The 20,520-nt window shown below is 47.6% G+C and overlaps 1 protein-coding gene across 1 annotated transcript in view; it reads left to right on the top strand.

The window, feature by feature from the left end:
* LOC309859328 (GDNF family receptor alpha-1-like) overlaps positions 1-17,773 on the top strand; it is a gene marked incomplete at its 5' end in the record, with an annotated part of 36,372 nt that extends 18,599 nt beyond the window's left edge. The window contains 4 exons of the mRNA XM_082719981.1: positions 8,814-8,923; positions 11,627-11,761; positions 15,548-15,729; positions 17,756-17,773. Of these exons, the coding sequence (XP_082576107.1) occupies positions 8,814-8,923; positions 11,627-11,761; positions 15,548-15,729; positions 17,756-17,758 (430 nt within the window). The 3' untranslated portion in view covers positions 17,759-17,773. The remainder of the gene's footprint in view (positions 1-8,813; positions 8,924-11,626; positions 11,762-15,547; positions 15,730-17,755) is intronic.
* Between the last annotated feature and the right edge of the window lie 2,747 nt (positions 17,774-20,520).

Here is a 20,520-nt window from a genome sequence, read left to right as displayed (position 1 = left end):
CTTATACTTTTAAAGACCTTGTGATTATGTTGAGCCCACCTGGTGATCCAGAAGAATCTGCTCACCTGAAGACCTAAAACCATAAGCACATATTCCAAGGCCCTTTTCATCACCAGGCCAGGTAACATGTTCACACCGTGGTTCCAGGATTAGAGTATAGACATCTTCTGTCTACCGTAGTTTATCATGAATTGCAGAACAGATTAGTCCCCTACTACTACGGTAGTATATCATGAACTGCAGAACAGATTAGTCCCCGGTCATTGCTAGAAATCACAGAGCCAAGTATGTAACTTTCATCCAGCCGAGGGTATGTGTGCATTTTGTAGTGATAGTACTACTCCCTCTGTCTGATTTTTCAGTGGCCCCAAAGACCTTCACTCCGTTTACATTTATCTGTTGCATCAAAGAAAGCTACATCTGAAGGCATCTTGAAATTCTTTCTAAAGTGAGAGTGGGCATAAATAATTCAGTAAAACCATGGAGGGTGACCTTTGCTGCCCCAGGGGTGCCTGAGCAGTTAGTTGACTTGGGGCTTCTCAGGTTCCCGGGTTGAATGTAGGGCAACTGCTATAATTCACTCCTGAAGATGGAGGGGCCTGCAGAGTTTCACGAAGTAAATTCATCCTATGTTGGTCTGGAGTTTTAAGGAGTGGCTGTACTGATGAAGATTGGTTGAGCGTCTAGATTTCTGTTTCTTCTTGTGGCCCAAAGCCACAACACTGATGACTAATACTTGTGCAGAAATATGAAAGACTGATTGGATAAGATGGACTCTCAAAGAGTTTTGACTGATTTGTCACAGACCGTTAGTAGATATCTGAATGTTTTATGATAATTTAATCATCCAGAAAACCTCAAATTTCTCTTTTCCTTCCATTGCTTCTCATAAAAACAAGCACTGTCCAAGTGGAGTTTTGTGCACTGGAGGACATCTCTTAGCGTGGATAATACAGAACAACTTTATTTGCCTTGGCCGTGTAGCCAGTGTAGGACTGTTGGCAGGGTCTTTGTGCCCGAGGGGGACTTACAGTCTGCTTACACTATGACCATCCGTGAGTCCATGGAGGGATTGGAGAGGGGGGTTGAAGGGAGGAGTTCTGGCCTGAGGGCAGCTCTGGGACATCCGACCTAAGGCTGTCAAGAGCCCCTTCACTGTTGGAATGGATTCCCTTGCCAACTGCCATAGCTTGCTTTTCAGATTTTCCACGTAGAGATTAGCTGTCAAACCCTGTCAGCCCCTCCGCAGCTGCTGATTGACAGCTGTCAGTGCTTGTGCAAGGTGGCTTCATGAGGGATGCCGAGATCGATCAGATGCCGACCTGGACGCCCTTCAGGGGGCTGCCGCTGTTTCACGTCCTCAGAAAGGCTAAGGAAACACAGCATCTCTGCCCTGCGGCGTGCTTGCCCGGAACCCTCACCCTGGAGAGAACCCCCAAGCAGGACACAGGGACTAAAGCCCTGGGTGACACCTGCACTTCCCGAAGTCCTTCCTTGGAAGGGCTTTGTCACCACACCAGGGGTCAAGCCCTGAAGGTGGTGATCATAGCCTCCTGTGACCCACATGCTGGGCCAAGAGGTACCAAGGAGCTGGACGAGCAGCTCCTTGTGATCAGGCTTCCCCAGGGCAAGTGAGGACAGCGGCGTGTATTAAATGGGCTGTAGCCTCCCAAGTATCATGATGAAGCTGAGCAGGGCTTTGGGAGGAACAGGGCAAACCTCTTCTTGGCTGCGAGGGCTGTATTGTGCCAGGAAACAGAGATGTTAGGCAAAGTTTCTTGGACTTAACAGTACTTTCCCGAAAATAGGGGGTCATAGTTTGGCTGTCAATGAGACGTCCATTAACTGGTTGGGCTTTAATCATCCCATCAGGGTGGAAACCCACATTAGGGGGCTGAGAAACTCAAGGTGCGCAGAGCTGTGGGTATGTGTGTCTGGGGGTGTGAACCTGCCCCAGAATTGCCCCAGGGAAGCCACACTCTCTCACGGGCCTGGGGAAGACCCTGGCTTTCTGAAGGGCAACCTGTGCATCCCCCCAGCTCTGCAAACTGTGCCCCAGAGAACATGCTGGGCTTTGACACCCCCACCCCCGCCGGAAGCTCACATGCACCCACAAAGTGGGGAACAGCAAGGCAAGAAAACACCTCTGCAGAATGTCTTGAATATAGTAGGCTCTGATCTGCGAGACGATGCTTTCCAGATGTGCTCTCGGTAGGCTGCCGGGGAAGAAGGGCTAAGGTAATTTTCTAAAAACGGAACGAGAAAAATCTGTTTTGTGTCACCGTACCAGAAAATCACCATTCTAGAACTCTTGCTTTGTCATCCCGGTGCTAATATTAGCAGCATGTTTTTCAAATTATTTTTATTCTGCATAAGAGATTAGCAGTATTAACAAACTCACTGCTACTTAGTCATTTAAAAAATATGTCTTTCCCCCTAAGTCCCAGGGGGAAAAGTAGCTTTTTCTTAAAAGTGCCTTTATTCTATGAGCTCATATGACTGAGCGGTATTAAGTAACACCACAGGATTCCTGGCTTCAGGCTTCTGAAATTTGTTTTGGTCAGAGTCATTCCACTGACGTAGCCTCCGTGTGTGATACAAGAGGCCGGCGGAAGGTAGACTAAGAGGCATGTCCCCCTGTGTTGAACTTGCTGTGGGTCTGGGCTACAAGGGCTTCAGGTTGAAATGGACCAGAAATTGGGGAGAAAAAAAAAAAAAAAGAAGGGCTACGAGATGAAAATGTATTGGGTAATGTGTATTCTGGATTCTGGGTGAGGAGCTTTATAGAACTTTCCATGAGTTCTCACAGCAGCCACGTAAAGCGACTGTGGATGGCATTCGCCCCATTTTCCAGGTGAAGAAATGGAGTTGGAGAAGTGATCTAGTTTGCTAAGGTGTGAGAAGATGAAAGGTAGAGCTGGGGCTAGAGACAGGTGCGTGTCCCTCTTGGGCCTGGCGTGCTTTGTTTCCTCGGACTTTGGTTTCCTCTAATTAAGAAAACCTTTCCAGACTACATGGCTTGCTTTGAAAACTGAGACTTGAAAGCCCTGATGGTCCCGCTGTGGTCAGAGACAAATGCTAGTCATTTCTTACCCAAGCGGGTGAATAAAGGGATCCCTTCCCAAGGTTCCGGGTTTGGACCAGTCAGTCAAGCTCTGCAGTCCTCAATGGACCCCAGCGGTGGCCCCAGAGCCCCTCAGTAAAGGGAAGCCTAATGCATCGATAGACTCGTCAGGCTCAGATTCAGGGTCCTGGATGCATCCATGACCCCTGCTGGTCTCCCGCATGCCATTCAGAGCGCTCATGGAGGCTAGAGTACAACATTAGGCTCTGAAGAACAGTCTGGTCAAATGAAGAACAGTCTGGCCAATCCCCTCTGCATTTTCCCCTTCTAGGGCTGACACCTGCCATCTGCCGCCACCCACCGTGTGACTCAAGGCAGGAGCTAAACCTTTTGGCCTTGGGTTTTCTTACCTGGGAGAGGAAGGGGGTCCACTGGAAAAATCTGGATCTCTGATGCCTAGATGCGAAATCATGTGTCATAGCAAAGTAGACTCGTGGGTGAGAACAATAATAATGCTTTGAAAACAAGTACTCTTTTTTCCCAAGTATCTTCAAGCAGCCCTAGATTTTATCGCTGAAGTGGAAGAGAAATCCAAGAGCTAAGAAGTCAGCAATGAATGTGGGAGTTCTGGGGAGTTCGGGTCAAGAGGCTGGATCTCACTCAGAACCTCACGATTCCTGGTCCAGAGCTCATTTCCGTGAACCACACGGCTTATGTCCAAGTGTGAGATTCATCCTGAAAAAAAAAAAAACCACATTTAAAAGAATAGGATGATCCAGGAGGAGTTAAAGTGAGCATTACTAGTATGTTGGATTTTTTTTTAACTCTTTGCTATAACACTATTTTCCTAAAAATATTACAGAAAAAGTAGGTAAATGACTCCCCCACCCACTGTCAAAAGACCATCTGCTGTTTGAGAAGACTCTCCTAGATTTTATCATTAGAATCGTTTTTCTATTTCCCGTTAGCAGCAGCACGCTACCCTTAGTGTGATACGTTCTGCATAAACCACTGTTTTTCTCTTCTGCCGGTTTCCTGAGGCTACCTTGGCATTTACGGTGTTTTCCTCCTTTCTAAGGGTGGGAATTTTCTCTTTCGGAGGGAGACACATTTCTACATTAGTGCCTATTCATTTCCTTTTCATTTTCTTAGAGAAAATCAGGTTCATCACCGCTTGTAGTCATGGAGATTTCATGTCTCCAGAAGAGATCCAATTGTGGAATTTCTTTGTTAATCCCACACTGGACGTTTAAGCTTTTGTGTTTGGATCAGTGCAGCCCAGGCAGGGGAGCAACCACAACAGGCTACAATGAGACTCTTTAACCCAAGGCAGGCAGGGCAAGTGTGTGCAGCCGTGGACGCTGGGGACCAGGGCATAGCAGGTGCTCAGGCCTTGGTTGGTGACTGGGCAGGTGAAGATCTTAAGCTCGAACCTGCAAGGCACTTGCCTCCCACGGTGCAGTGAACTCTGTATAGCCTCATCTTCCTTGCAGACTGGTCCCTCCGCAGCCCCACCCTGTGCCGAGCTGCCTATGCCTCGATTCTGCCCCTCCTTTCGACAGTCTTGACTTCCGTTCTAGTAAAACCTGCCTCCGGTGCATCCTTCTTTCTTCCTCTCCTTCAGGCCTCCAGGTCTCCCCGCTGGCTCCCCACTGGCTGCAGTCTCCTAAGCAGCAATGTCTCCCACTGGCCAGTGTCTTGCCTCCCCATTGTGGGCAGTGAGGGCATGGGATACGTCTCAAGCAAATCTTTGCTGAGCGGCTGAGAGATCCAAAAGTCCTCCCAACATGCAAATCTGATCATGTTACTCCTTTGTTTAAAAACCTTCAGTAGGGGTGCTTGGGTGGCTCGGTCGGTCAAGCGTCTGCCTTAGGCTCGGATCATGATCACAGGGTCCTGCGATGGAGTCCTGCGTCAGGCCCCCTGCTCAGCACGGAGACTGCTTCTTGCTCTCCTTCTGCCTCTTTTCCTGCTCATTTTTCCTTTCACTCTCTCTCTCAAATAAATAAATAAAATCTTAAAACATAAAATTAAATTCAAGTAAAAACCTTCAGTGGTTCCCAGTGGTTTGAGGATAAAATCCAAACTCTGAGGTCATTCAAGGCTCTTCAAGCCTTTGCCATCTCATTACCTGTCATTCACCATTTGCCTCCCGTGGCTTGGCCGTCCCATGGGGACAGCTAACAATGTTCCGGGTGATACGTGTGTTCAGTGTAGCAGTTGCGAATGTTTCCAGCTCTGGAGTCAGATTGAACGTAGTCGTGTCCCAGCTCCACCACAGAGCTCTGTGACCTGGAGGGAGTTCACTTAAACTCTCTTTGCCTCAGTTTCTTCATCTGCAAAATGGGACTGATAGTATCACCTGCTAAAGTTGGTGTATTAAACGTGTGCACACATGTCAAGCTCTTAAATCAGTCTCTGGCACATACAGACATTCCATTATCATTACCCCGGGTGTTGTATGAACTTACTGACTCTATCCTGTGCTGCCTCCTTCTGCCTGAGATACCCCCTCCGCCTCTGCCTGATGGACCCGAGCCATCCTCTGACTCCCAGGCTCTCTGGAACGAACATCTCTAGCCAAGGAGTGTTAAAAGCTTAAGTCGTGGGCTTATAGCCTGGTTCTGCTACTAAAGCTGTGGTTTCCTCCTTTGTGAAATTCAGATAAGAAAATAATTGCCTCTACCTTATTAAGAGTTCTCAGGGAAAAATATAAAGACATACCTAGCATATGATAAATACTTCATTCATGTTAGATATTATTTTATTAGCAGCCTTTCTGCCTTTCTACAATAATACTGCCTCGTCACAGTAGTAGTGTAATCTGTTTCCTTGTTTGTCTTGGTGGGTGATTCGAGTTCAGAGACAGAACTTCCTGCCTCTCAGGCACTTGACACATCATTCAGGCCATGGAACTATGGAACTGACAAGGACTCAGTGGCTTTAAGGATACATGTAACCATCTGTTACCATTTTCATATGTTCCTTTAAGAGATTTCCCAGGACCATGTCCAAAGGAGAAGATGTTAGGAAGGAAGGGTCTTTGAGAGGCCCTAAGGACTGGAGATTAAATGGTCCTATACCATTTTATTTGGCCCAAAGATGACTGGAAATAAAGGGGAAGTCAGACTGGATGGGCTGGGACTTCACTCCCAAGGCATGAAACAGGCTTTATCAGTAGGACTAAATACCTCCTGCTGGTCTTCAAACAGGGTCGTGCCAATACATGCTAAGTAGCTGGTTATCCAAGAACGACACAGAGCCCTGATGTGGCGGGTGTTTGCCCATCACCGCGGTGCAAATACTCCCTTCGAGGTTACTCTCAGAACACCACTGTGATGTTAACCGACTGGCAAGGACGGACCAGTCATCCAAGCATGGGCTACCTCCAGCACAGCATTGTGTAAACCTCAGTTTTTCTATCTATAAAATGTGAGTCCTCTGAAGTTACAGTCCTGTCTCCAAGTAGAAATGTTGGTGGGTCGAATGAGAGAGAAAAAAAAACAACAGGCAAATGTTGGTGTTTGGGCAACACTACTTGGGCTCATCATCATCTTGAAACTCTGTCTGTCCACTAGCCGTGTGCATCTTAGGACCGGGATCTGTGCTGACAGTCTTCTGTCACAAACCAGCCTGTCCGGGCTTCTGCTCAGAGCCATGTATCTGGTTTTATCCTCCCAATCAGGGTTCTAAGGCAGACGCTTGACCGACCGAGCCACCCTTTCATTCCAGAGTCCAATTGTGAGTCAATTCTGAGGTTGTTAAGCAAAATGAGTCTGGTGGCATTAGCCTCGCGCTGAAGGATAGTAATCCTCATCGCGGTGCCGTTCAGTTAAAAGTCTGCTTGAGAGACTATGAGAAACAGGGACTCGGAGACAAAGCGACCTTTTGTCCATCTCTGGGGGACAGGCTGGGAGTGCAGGGCTGCCAGGTCAGAGAGCTGCTCAGGTTGTGGGCAGCACTGGAAGCCCAGCTGCCTGAACCACAGTTGGCCTCTGCAAAGTTAGAAGCCCGGCAGCACCAGATCATTAACTTTCATGACCGGGAAAATTCTTCTGAAATTAACACTCAGTCCAAGCTGGATGCCATTGGAGTCAGTTGAGTAAGCCCGGGCCACCTTTAGGGACTTCCTCGGAAACATGAATCCTCTAACCAGGCTACAGAAAATGGCCAGGTTTTATGCCCTCCAGTGTGTTCAATTAGAGTCAGAAAACATCAACGAGGCTTAGATGGTTGGGAGATCCAGACACGCAGACGGGCTCACACTCAAGTCTCATTTGGAGGATTTTGCCAAGACCCTTAGCTTCAGCACATGGCCCTGCTTGGGAAGCGGGATGTGGGGGCCTCTCTGAGGACTTCCAGGTGCTGTGCAAAGAAAATAAAGCTTTGCTGTAGCACCTGCCCTGGGGATTGACAGGGATGGCACCAGGCACACATGGACGGGGCCCAGATGGGCGCAGCTCGGGAGGCTCAGATACCCCTGCTTAAAAGGGTTTGAGGAGAGAGCAGACCCTCACAGACACCCTGCAGCCTTTGCAGTGTGCTATGAACTCAGACAACTTCATTGGGCCTCTTAACTCCCCGTGAGCTACGATTGTAGTAAAGGGACACATCATGGGCTTCCTGCAGACCTTTTACAAACCCCTGTGATCTCCATACACACTACCTGGCTCTGCCCCGCCACGCAAGCTCGCACATAACCCAAGTTATGCTAAGTAAAGACAGTTTTTTGGGTGGAAGGAGGGAAAAACAGCACTATGTATGTTGTCTGCCAATTTGGGTATGCTGAAGAGAAAAGAGCCGAGACAACCATCCATTGTCTCCCATAATTGCCGGATAATTTAAATTCTCTTGAAGTCCATTGTGTTCTTCGCTCAGAAGCAGAGCTGTTGTCTGCTGAGATGACCTCGGCAGTGGCCCCGCTCTCATTCAGGATCTCTCCAACAATATGCTCTTCAGACTGAAAAACAGCCATTTGGCCACAAAGAGCCTTCTGCCTCCCCAGACCAGCGTGTCTGTGGCCCTTCTTCATCTCTGGGGCTCTGCAGTTTTGCCACCACTCATGGCTTCCCAGTGGACTGCGCTGGCCCCTGGGCAGCTTCCCAGCTGTGGACAGGTGCAGCAATGGTTAGCGGCCCCTCCAGGTACCTCCTCCCCCAGAAGGCCCCATCACACAGTGAAACAGTGCCTCAAGTGAGCATCGCCTGTCCCTCCTTCGGTTCTGGAGCAGTGAGCCCCTCCTCAGTGTCACTTGGCAGGAATCAATCCCTGTCCCCTGGGCTGGGGAGTGAGAGATAACTTACAAGACAAATACACGTATTTTTAAAGCCAGCAGGAATTACGGGAGCAGATGGGCTGTAGGATCCTATTTGGATGCCAGGGACATGTTTCTGTATAAAGTAAATATTTTCCCAGTGTAGATCTCTGGTGAGTGTGTAGAGAAGCATATTTCCTAAAGATGCAAATAAGTCTGTCAGAAATAAATATTGAATGGAAACTTCAAAGCATCTAGATTTCTCCAGCTACAGGCCCTGAAGACTTCTCTGCAAATAAGCAGACACACAGGTGGGCAGAGGGCTGGGGAAGGAGGGGATGGTTGGGTGGGGGAGTCGGGTAAGATGGGGTGCTCCCATCCTAAGAGCTTTTCTTTTGGTGCGGAAAAAGGCGTATTGACGAAGGAACAAAGAAAAGTTGGTCCAGAAGTTTAGGGTATTTCGAAACACACAGCTTCCCTTTCTCCCCATTACAGATCTCGCCTTGCGGATTTTTTTACCAACTGCCAACCCGAGTCGAGGTCCGCCAGCAGCTGTCTGAAGGAAAACTATGCCGACTGCCTCCTCGCGTACTCAGGGCTTATTGGTAAGATGGGGGAGAAGCGGAACGGGAGGGAAGTCTGGTTTACAGATGCTCACGGACTCTTCCCATTGTAGCCTGCCACTGTCTGCGAGAGGAAAAATCGCAGTAACCTTTATGCTGGGGTTTTGACATGAAGCCCTCTAGGACTTACCTGCAGAAAAAAGAAACCTGGGGGTCACGGCTGTGCCAAGGCAAGGCAGGAAGCAAGGAATCTCCCAGTGCAGGAAGACTGTGGTGTGAGCACCTGAGAAGTATCTTGGGGGGCGGGGAACCAACCACACAGAACAACAGGAAAGGAAGAGGGGAGTAAGTCCTCTGAGCTCATTGAATTAGGGGACTTGGAAGTCATTCCGTCCGGGGGATATAAAAAAGGCTGCTCCCCAGAAATGGAAATAAAACCCCTAACCACTGGGGCCCTTCTTGCCATTGATATTTTTGGTAATTCAGCTCCTGATGTGCAGGGAGTGAGGTGGCCTAGGATGTTTCCAGGAGAACAGACCTAGCAGAAACAGTGTTTTCTGCCTCTCCAGAAGGGAAGCGGGGTCTTGGCATTTGGGGCAACAGTGCGGTTAGGGTACCAGTGAGTTAGAAGGTCAGAAGTGAGGCAGATTTGTGTCCATGGCTAAAAGGGGCAGGCAGGCAGAGAGGCAGGTGTTCCAGGGCCTGGAGCCTGAAGAAGCCCCGATGGCAGGGTTCCGTCACGACTGACATTTGAGGACAAACGTGTAGTGAAGGCTGTGGAGGGATGAGGGAAATCACACTTGTCAGAAGCGTGATGGCTCAGCCACGGCGACTGCACAAGTCACCGGGCAGGAAGAACTTCCCACCAAGAATGACAGCACAGACTCAAATTTTTTTTTTTTTTTTTTTTTTTTTTTTTATCACCAGAGTGGCTTAAAACTGGAAAGAGCTTTCGGGAAAATCAATGACGGTATTTAATGGGGGGATATTCCAGGTGCCTGTGCATTCATCCCCATGTTTTTTTGTTTTTTTTTTTTAAAGAATACCTGTGTTCTCTTGGCCAAGACCTTTCCCCAGTGCTGTTTACCATTTTTGTGGCTATGTCCCAACGAGTGTAACTTCCTTGAGTCAATACCCCAAATTTGCATTCGCTCTTTCCTTTTCTTAAGTAAGTTGATCTCTGCGAGGGGTTACTTATCAACTATGGAATTACAGGTGTGAGCAACAATGGAAATAATTAAGCCGTGCTCATTTTAAAAAGTTAAAAATATAAATACAGAGAAACCCAAAGGAGACAGCTGGAAGGATCTACAACTCCACTCCCAGATAGAATCCCTATGAATACCTCAGTCCATATTCTTCCAGGCATGTGTGTTCATTAAATCCTCCATGAGTAGCCAAGGCACAGGGCTGCCAGGCATTTCTGGCTTGGAAGCCATCGCATGGCCAGGATGATGAAAGACTCATCATATAATGGAATGAAATGGTTGAAGCAAAGCATTTTACAGACCAAAATCTATTTCCCTCTTAGGTCTGGATCTTTCCCTCCGCACCGGTCATTGGGTTCTGGTGTCTTTCAGGACAAAGCTTGTGCCTGCTTCTTCCATATGTCAGGGACCCATCATGGTGTTCGGCATTCACTGGCTACTTAGTAGACACATTTTAACCTCTGGACTCAGGGTTTGGGGTACCTTCTCCTTTCTCGTCCAAATTAAGTGCTTACTCTCTGTTGTGGGTCAAAGTTCCCATCCCAAGGTATAACAGGAGATAATGGTGTTTGAATTGGTAAGGAATGTAGGGTAAAAAAGACGTATCTTTGACTTAGAAGAGCTTACAAAGAATTTTTGTTTTCTGTAATGAACAAAATATATCCTGTGACTCACTGACCACTGTTACTTTTATGTCCACAAAATACAGAAAAACAGAAGGCTTCTTGGCATGACTAGGCATCGCCTGGTGCGAACCACCCAGAAGAAGACATTTGGGTTGTATTAAGTATAAATGCTTTGCTTATTTGTGCCAGCACAGAGCTCATCAGAAAAACCATGAGCATAGGAAGATGTAGGCAAGAGAGACCACCCAGCATTTCTCTGAGGGCTTTTGAGGACTTCTGAGACAATACTCTAGAAGCCATCAGCTTAGAGGATTTCCAGTTTATTTCCAATTCCTTCACAACTTGGAAGACTTTATTTAAAGCAGTTGAGTGTCTGGTGAGCAGAGGCCTCATTATATATGTTCCGGATGTCAGGGAACCCAAAAGATAGCTTCGAAGCTCCTCTGTGTTCCTTTGAAGAAGCCATTTGCTTCTGAGGGAAGTGGATGCAAAGTCCTAAAAGGATTTTTTAAGATACGTGAAACCAGTTCTATCTATTTATGGAGATTAATGACATTTTCAAGAAAATGCAAGGGATTTGGGAACTCATGCATTCAAAGTTAATTCTCTCCTGCTCCATAACATCCATACCATTTGGGCAGGGAAAAAAAAAAAAAAAAAAAAAAAAAACACCCTAAGTGCAGCTCAAGGAGTTCTGTTAAAATTTTTTAAGTAAATGTGTAAATTATTTTATGTGCTCAAGATAAATTACCAAGAAAACGCACTGCTTCACATAATTTCCCACTCAGCCAACACAACGTTTGTAATTATCCGTGATGTGTCCGTGTCAGAGGAACATTTGTCTCTCCTTAGGCTAGAGTAAATTCTGTACGATCACATAAGAACAAGGTGCCTTGTTTCTACTTTCTTAGGTACAGTCATGACCCCCAACTACATAGACTCCAGCAGCCTCAGCGTGGCCCCGTGGTGTGACTGCAGCAACAGTGGGAACGCTATAGAAGAATGCCTGAAATTTTTGAACTTCTTCAAGGACAATACTTGTCTCAGTGAGTTTAAAAAAAAGTGGGGGGGGGGCAAACACACAAACACACTTTCCTCTCTGTGTTCAAGCTATACCTTTGCATTTCTTGTGCCTGCCTTCTTCTCTCTCTCTTTCTCCCCCCTATCTTTTTTCCGGCTCGCTGATGGTGAATTCAGCCTCTCCTGGCCATACTACACAAGGCAGCAGGGAACAGAGCGAGTGGGTGCTGCCAAGTCTGTGAATCCAAAGGCCTAAGAGAGCAAGGGATTCGAACAACAGAGGGTGTATCCTGTCAGATAGAACCCTTCTACCCACAGATCAAATTCTGATGTTGGCCACCAGCATGAAGTCTGTTCCAAAGGTTCTTAAAACCTGGGTCTAATATGCGGTGTGAGAAGCTCAGACAAATTAGGTGGGGGTAAGCCTCCGAGGGCTTGCTGAGAAAAATTAGAGCGTTCACATCAATAGCCCCCTGGATGTTCAGGGTTGGCTCAGAGGAGAAGTCACAGTTCTTGAGTGGGATAAGCTGGCGGTGCAGGCGGGAGCCTCGGGATGTCCGTTATCTCGGGAGACAGAGATGAGCACCCGGGAGCTGGGGGGCGGTGGGAAGCTTGCTCCTGCTTGGAAATAGTATTGGCTGTTACTGCCACTTTCTTCAGGCTATATGGAAACCTGTTTCCCAAAGGGAGAGGGAGAGCGAGAGGCATGCAGGTGTGAACAATGGGCAGGCATCAGACCGTGCAGAGCCTCCCTTCTGTCTGTGGAGATGCGCATCGTTTGAGGGGACGATCCAGCGGACATGCTTGAGGACCTGCTCTCCTTTGGTGGCAGCTGCCGTTAGTGTACTGGGGGCCTTCAACTCACTCCACAGGAAGTGCGATAGATACATGGTCTCCTTGACTGTTTTCTGCACAAGAGTGCAAGGAGGTGTAGGTAGGAGCTTCTCCATTTCACAGGTGAGTCAACAGTTGTTACTCACATGGGTCCTCCAGGCCACAGTTGGATCTGAAGCTCGAGTTCCTCCTTCTGCAGCCCCTGTGCCCCGAGGCTTTTGTGTCATGCCTCATATCAAAGGGCCCATTGGTTGAGAACATATGGCGGAACACCGGGGACCAAGTGGGACTTCCTGGTGAGAGATGTGGAGCCAGCTTCTAGGAATTAAGGTTCAGCCACCCCTCTGAGAGCCGTGAACACTCTCCATGATGGTCTGCTGTCTGGTGACTGACGGCCGGAGAATTAGCTAACAATTTACCATGTGTACACGGAAAAGCTTTTAAGTGTTACTTATTCTCAAACCTCTTTATCGCTTCCTTTGTTGAGAAGACAGATCTAAATGATTTGCTTACTAGGTGCTTCAGTCATGTGGCTGTAACCAAATGCTTTAATCATCTTAAAACTAACACAAGCTTCTGGACACCTAAGGGAAATGGAAAACCACAAAACTAGTGGGAAGTATGGAGACATTTGCTGAGATATTGGGGGTACCCTCAAACTGAACCTCGGCTCTCCAGTTTGGTCTTGACTTAAAAAAAGAAAAAAAAAAAAAATATATATATATATATATATATATATATATATATATATATATATCCTCCTTTTCCACATTCTTTTGGCAGAATGCAAGTTTTAATGAAGATAAAGCAATGACAGTATAGGTCAGTGTGAGAAAAGATTGTAGTCACATTGCCTGGAAAACCGCTCCCTCATGGAGAAATTAAAGGTGTCTCTGCTTAATAATATTTTGGTGAAGGGGAGACTGGTCTGGTCTCGTTTTGCTGATGACGTCTCAATAAAAATAAATACATTTGGTCTTCAACAGGGACCAAAGCCAGCCAGAATTTTTCACAGTCATCCCATTTAGACTTGGATGAGAAGGGGCACAGCCCACCAAAGACACAGGGCCGTCAATTCATATCCTGCAAAAGGCTGTAAAGTAGAAGGCATTAAAATTTGTAGGTTCCAACCCGAATGTCACAACCCTGTTCTGCCGCCTTCAGATTAACCAGATCTCTCCCAGATTCCTCTATCACGAACACAGCTTTAACCGATTGTTTATTTCTGGTTCTTGGGGGGAAACGCAGTTATTTTTAAGCCAAAGTGGATGGCCAGGGTGAGGGGAAGAGAGAAGAATGAGTCGGAGATGGAGGTAGGCTCAGAGTTCCACTCACTTGGGTCTTTCTCCAGACGCCTCCTTCACCTCCCTGGACCGCGGTATGGGAGCTATGCTTCCCCGTCACACTCTCAACCCCTGCTTCATTTCCTCCAGGCGTTTCTCAGCACCGAATGGATTCTCTATCTCACTTAATACCCTCCCCAGCCAGCACGGGCTCTAGGGAGGGCAGAGGCTCTGGTCTGTTGCTGCCATCCTTCCTGTTCACTGCTGGATGCCCACGGAACAGAGCCTGGCACGCAGTCCATGCTTCCACTGACATTCGAGTAAACAAATGAGCAAGTGCACAGACACCCCAGGAGGCAAGACCACCACAGGGGAAAAGCTCAGGTAGTGCCCATACATGGTAGGGGTTTCCTGGATCTCCGTGTCTGAACAGGAAAGAGGAAGGAGCGTTCTGCAGCTTGTGGTGGTGGTGGTTCTCGGCCATTCGGAGAAACCCGTCCCCCTGTCCCTCTTTCTCTGCATTGCACCCACCCGTTAAGCCATGTAAGACCGCTAGGAGCAAATTTATATTAATTCCAGGCTGTTTCTTACGGCCTAAAAAATGTAAAGTTTGAGAAAACAAGCTTCCAATTTGCTGAACTTAAAGGATAACAATTTTAGAACAAAATGTCACTTCTAAGAGGAAGATTAGGCTTAAATTATTCTGTCTTGTATATCGGAAGATGCCAGCTAAGAATCATATATTAACAATTTGCACATTCAGGTCTCAAATGGAGGAGTTTGATTTCTTATACAATGAATATGAAATAAAAAATTCCTAAAGCCAGGCCAAATCCCCGAGGACCTGATTAAAAACTGTTTTTAATTCATTTTGGGGAGGGGAACAACACACAACCAATTTACTCTTGCCATAAAAACAATCTAATCCCATGAAATTGTAATAAGCTTTTAAAGTTTTACATTTTAAACTTTTCATTTAAGCAGGGCTGCTCCTACCTAATTATGCAGATTTTGTTTGGAAGACTGGGAGCAGAAAGGAAAAAAATAATCTTACTTAAATTTTCACTATGTATTGATGAGATTTGGGGTAGATTTTTTTTTTTTTCTTGTAAGGAAACTAGTTGCATCTGTACTAGTTGCATTTGGCTCATAGTAGCTGCTCAGAGCCTGTGCCGGGTGCTCTATGGTAGTGAGTCACGTCTTTGGCTGTTTGATTTTACCGCCTGCCAAATTAGCGTGGGGGTCACCAAGTTGCCTCATGATTAGGGATATGTTACTTTAAAAAAAAAATCACTAACTAGTTTGCTTTTAGCATAGTATTTTAACAGAGTACAGGGATGTTCTTAGAAGATCGTGATCCCCCAAAAACAGGTTCGAGGCTGGGTTTCGAAGCGCTTGACTGATGAGTATTTCAGGGCAAGGACCTTGCTCAGCCCCTGGTACATAAAAAGGAACATGATCTGTCTTGTGCTTCAAGCATACCGAAGTGTCCATGTCGGTGTTTAATGAATGAATTGATTTTTGAGTACCTGACCCGATGGCTGGCTCTCCGCGCGCGGAGGGATGGTTGGGTTTTGTTCAGGGAAGTCCAATACTGTAATCAGAATTTCTAGTGTGCCTCTCTGGCTTCATGTATCCTGTCTGTTACATTTGCTGCTTGACTTTGAAATTGGATTTCCTCCTGTTTTACTGCAGAAAATGCAATTCAAGCCTTTGGCAATGGTTCTGATGTGACCGTGTGGCAGCCAGCCCTCCCAGTTCAGACCACCACTGCCACCACCACCACAGCCTTCCGGGCCAAGAATAAGCCCCTGGGGCCAGCAGGGTCTGAGAATGAAATCCCCACTCACGTTTTACCACCTTGTGCAAATTTGCAGGTAAGAGCGGGGACCAAACTCCCGTTTGGAGCTCACTTGCGGGGGCGGGGGAAAGCAGGGACCAGTTTCCTGCAATGCATTTAAAGATGGATGGCTAATGAGGGAGGGCTGCTTGGGTTTGAATCTTACAAGTGCATTAAACCACGATAAATGTAGATTGCGAAGCGCCGCAGAGCGGGAGAAGGACAAACTCTGGGATTGACTCGCATTTGCTGGGAGTGTGACTTTGGTCATTGGGCCCGGAGCTGGCCTTGGTGTCTTCACCTGTAGAAGGAGGGGGCTGGGGTGATGAATCTTCAGGCCTTCTATTTGTGGAGTGGCAGAGTCAAACTGGGATCAATTTCTTTATTATGCTTATTCTGTGTTCCCCCCAAAGCAGCAGCCTGTTGAAAGAGAAAGTACTCTTGGGTTGGTCACCACCAGTATCATTTAAACTTAACACAGAGAGTGTAACTCTGTCTTAAGGTAACCAGGGGCACTGTCACTAGTGAGGTGTTAATTCCAAGAGTTCCTATGGGTTCGTTCTTCCAGAAGCAGAAGAAAACGTTTTTTTCTGAAGTCAAAGGAGCTGGGTAGAGCCACCCTGCAAAGCCTCACGTGGGACTAGAGGCCAGTGAAGAGTGGCCAGGAGACTTCCTTGGGGTTAATCCAGAGCTCCCAAGGGCAGAACCACAATGGCATGTGAACAGTGGTTTCCTGCCTTTAGTCAAAGCGGAGTGTTTATTCTGCCTTTTTATTGATTTTTTTCATAATAACAACTATTCAGCTACTTACTTAGCAAGACATTACGTGTTTATATGTTTGCAAAGTCTCTTCACACACTTTAGGTCTCCGGCCGTTACCCTCCTGACGGCTGTGGGAGAGTAATAGTGTTACTGTCGGCCTCGTGCTTGCACTGGAGGGCCCCGGGGCTTGGTGAAGTAACACTTTCGCGGGAGCCCGCAGAGCTGGTGAGTCACAGAACCGGTGCTGGGAATCAGGAGACTCCCGCCGCTTTCATGGTTCTTCCTGTATTTGGGGGGAAGGAGTGACCGCGCGGTGATCTCTGTTTCCTGTCGTGCTAGGGGAGGGCACAGGCGCCGAGCACTGGCTGTCATTTCATACTGGTCACTGGAGTTTATTCTCTTTTCTCCCCACTCTGCTGCCACCAAGGACCAGGCTCACCGGAAACCTTCTTTGGCCAATACCTTCTTAACTCACAATCCCCTTCGTTCCCTACAGACCCTACACCCTGGGGCAGTTCTTCTGCTTCTGATTGGCTTGCGGTCTCTCTCCCCCAATGTCTCCCTTCTTCTTGGATGTCCTGCGTGCCGCTCAGCTGACGACTGATCTCTGTCCCGTCCCCCCATGTCCCAAACCCTCAGACACACTCACACACACACTCACACGCACAGCACTAAGGGGGAAGGTGGGGAGGGGAGCCACACGGCCCAAGGTCAACCAGATGTTCTTCATGCTTCTGAAGCATTTCCTGAGCATGTCCCATGTCCAAAGCTCTGTGCGGAAACTGCTAGAAGTAGGATGCTTGGGCAGTATTACAGCCTCTAACTGCTCCCTCTTGCAGCAGAGCCCTCAGGCTTGGGGAGGGGAGGTGACTTGCACAAAGCCCCCCCCTCTCCCCCCCCGCCATCCTCCACCCCCAGCCAGGGAGAGGAGAGTCTGGAGCCAGACATCGCACCACAGACACAGGATCTGTTCTTTGTCTCTGGCTGGTCCCCGGCGTCCTGCTTCCTCCTAGGCCAGCCTGCTGCTCTTACTGGGTCCACTTTGGTTCTAGCATCTGTAAGACAAGTGGCCAGATGAGAGATAGGACCCTGGTGTACTTTGGTGATAAGACTGGGCCAGAGATGGCTCCTGACTGGTAGAAGAGGCAAGCTCTGGCCATGGCAAAAACCGGGTTCTTTTCTGCAGGTGTCTGAGCGCAGGGAGCATGGCTGTGGGGGCAGTGTTTAGCCTGTGTATCAAGCTCCTTCGGTGTTTTGGAAACTTCATGGGGATGGGCACTCAGAAACAATTCTCTCCTCAGTGAACTTATAAATAATGCGCAGGATGCAGCTTGTCAACATTTTTGGGACGTCAGACCAAACTAATAGATGACGCTTCAGAAGACTAGCCGTCATTGGAAATTCTATGAAATTAGTCTTCTCCATGAGAGAGGACTCTGTCAGCCATAAGGAGACACTCTCCACACCTCCCTGTGCCTTTGCTACTCACCCCCCCCTAAAAAAGTGCCTGGCTTCTGCTTCCTGTGGTGCCCGCATGTCTTGGCCCCACAGTATTGTGCCTCGAACACAGCTCTGCCCAGCCACCCCTCCCTGTCAGGAGGACTCGGTGCTGCCGCAAGGTTGCCCTGGCAACGTCAGGGGACACATGAGCTCTGTTCCCGAGAAACAACGCTTTGCCTTCCCCTGTATTAGTGATAGGAAATCTGCCTCTTGAGTAGAGGGGCAAAGTAAAATTAAAGCATGATGTTTACATTGAGGCTGCTAGTTAACTTCTCTGCAGAGGGCGAAATGGCAGTGGGGGTTGACCAAGGAGTAAGGTTGCAGCCATACTTGTCTTCCCTGGGAGACACACACACACACACACACACACACACACACACAATCCACATAAGTTGGAGCTAAATGGCATTTCATTTCTGGGGAGCCCTTCAGGGTTCTACCAGACCTCACCTTTCCTCTTAAGGGAACGGCCTGCTTGAACCCATTTTTGCACATGTGAAGCAGAGAGTGAGAGCTTGGGCTCTGCAGCCAAGCCTGTGTTCAGACCCAGGCTCTTTTCCTCACCAGCGCCCGGGCTTCTCTGAGCCTCAGCTTTCACGAAACTCAAGGGTAGTCAAGCTGCCAGAATGGGGGGGATTAAATAGGGGTAATACCTCAGGGCCTGGGGCAGAAGGAATACTCCAGAATGGTACTTTAAAAATGTCCCATGTGATGTCTGATCCCCAATCAGTTGGCCATTGGGTCTCTTGACAGCAGACAGTTGGTGTTGTGCCAGATTTACAGACATCCTTCCCTACTACACATAAGGCAACAGTCAGGGAAGGGCTAGCAACTTAACCAGAATCACACAGTAATTCTCTGGAGGGCCTGGGATTTCTGCCTAATGGCCGGTATATTTCCACCTTATTTCATGACCTTGGACAACCAACCTGGGCTCTTTCTTTGAATTAGAAATGGACAGAAAGGAGGAAGTAAAAAAACGGAAAGTTATACAGTATTTGTCTTTCTGCATTTGGCTTATTTCACTTAGCATAATGCCTCCAGGTTCCTGATCTCACTTCCATGTAGTATCTGATAAGGTCAGATTTTTTTTTTAAAGATTATATCTATTTATTTGACAGAGATCACAAGCAGGCAGAGAGTGGGGGGGAAGCAGGCTCCCCGCTGAGCAGAGAACCCAGTGCGGGGCTCGATCCCAGAACCCTGGGATCATGACCTGAGCTGGAGGTAGAGGCTTAACCTACTGAGCTACCCAGGTGCCCCAAGTTCCAATTTTTAAAGCGAGGAGAATGGTGGTTACCAGAAGCTGGGCAGGAAGGTGCCGCTCAGAGGGAACAGGTTTCAGTCACGTGGATGAATGGGATCTAGAGCTCTAGTATACAACATGGTGACTACAGCTAGTAATAGTGTATCGGATACTTGGATCGTGCCAAGAGAGTACATCTTAATTGCTCCCACCCTCCCCCAAAATGGTAGCTACCTAAGTGATATGTTAATTAGTTTTACTGTGATAAACTTTTCCTCAGATACACATGTATCAAAACATCAGGTTGTAGTCCTTAAATACATACAATTTTTATTTCTCAATGTTACCTCAGTAAAGCTTGTGACGGGGGAAGAGGATAGAAATGGCGGCAGGGCAAAGCTCCTTGTGAGGGACCATGTGCCTTGGTGCTTCCTGAAGGCAGCCATTCAAGTCATAGGGGAAGCACAAAGCTCATGCTTTAGGTTGGGGTTATTCATGCAATTCCAGGAGACAGGGAATAGGAAAAGACTGAAAGTTTGCCAGTAAAATTTTCACAGCTTGGCGATGTCTTTTGAATGACCTATCCTAACAACGGTAGAAAGAATCACTGGAGGCCAGAGGATGGGGGGTGAGTGAGTGATAAGAGATGGGCCTTCACCCCGAGAACATGGTCCCTGGCACTGATTTAGGACTCTTGCTTTGTAAGAGGGCTCCCAGGAGATTCATTCTCCCTATTTGTCCTTCTTCTGCCTGGCTGGCTGTCTCCAGATAAATTACCATTTGCCAGGGGGTCCTGGAAATATCTTACAATGGCATTTGTCGCAGCTGCGTGTGTCATTACTCAGAACAGAACTGACTTAAACCAGCTTGGGATCCATAGGTAGCAGATTTGGAGAAAGTCAACTATCTTTGGCAGCTCTAAAGTTCACTTCCCTCGAGAGGCACCCTCCTGTAATATTTTAAAATATACAATAATATGAGGAAACTCTTGGGGACTTGAATTCCTGTCTTAACATTTGAGATAGATTTCCCCTTTGGAAGGGAAGAGATAAGAATAAACATTTTCAAAAGTTGGCTTCGAAGTGTAATAATCAACAGAACTAAATGCATTTCTTGTGGGGAAATGGGTGGCCTTGGGTGTGGGGCGTATAGGACTCTTCTGTAGTTCCTGTGAAAGGCTTGCCTTTAAAAAAGGAAAGTTGATTGATTAGTATAAAATGTCATAGAAATGTCCAAGTGCTCACCCCCTGAGGTGATAAAATACCAGGTTTTGGGTAACCCGCCAAGCTCCCATGTCAGGATTAATTGGCAGTCATATTA

This window comes from Mustela nivalis, assembly GCF_964662115.1.
Source record: "Mustela nivalis genome assembly, chromosome: 2".
NCBI classification, from domain to species: Eukaryota; Metazoa; Chordata; class Mammalia; order Carnivora; family Mustelidae; genus Mustela; species Mustela nivalis.
The sequence above is the reverse complement of the archived record's forward strand: the minus strand, read 5'-3'. Positions and strand labels throughout refer to the sequence as shown.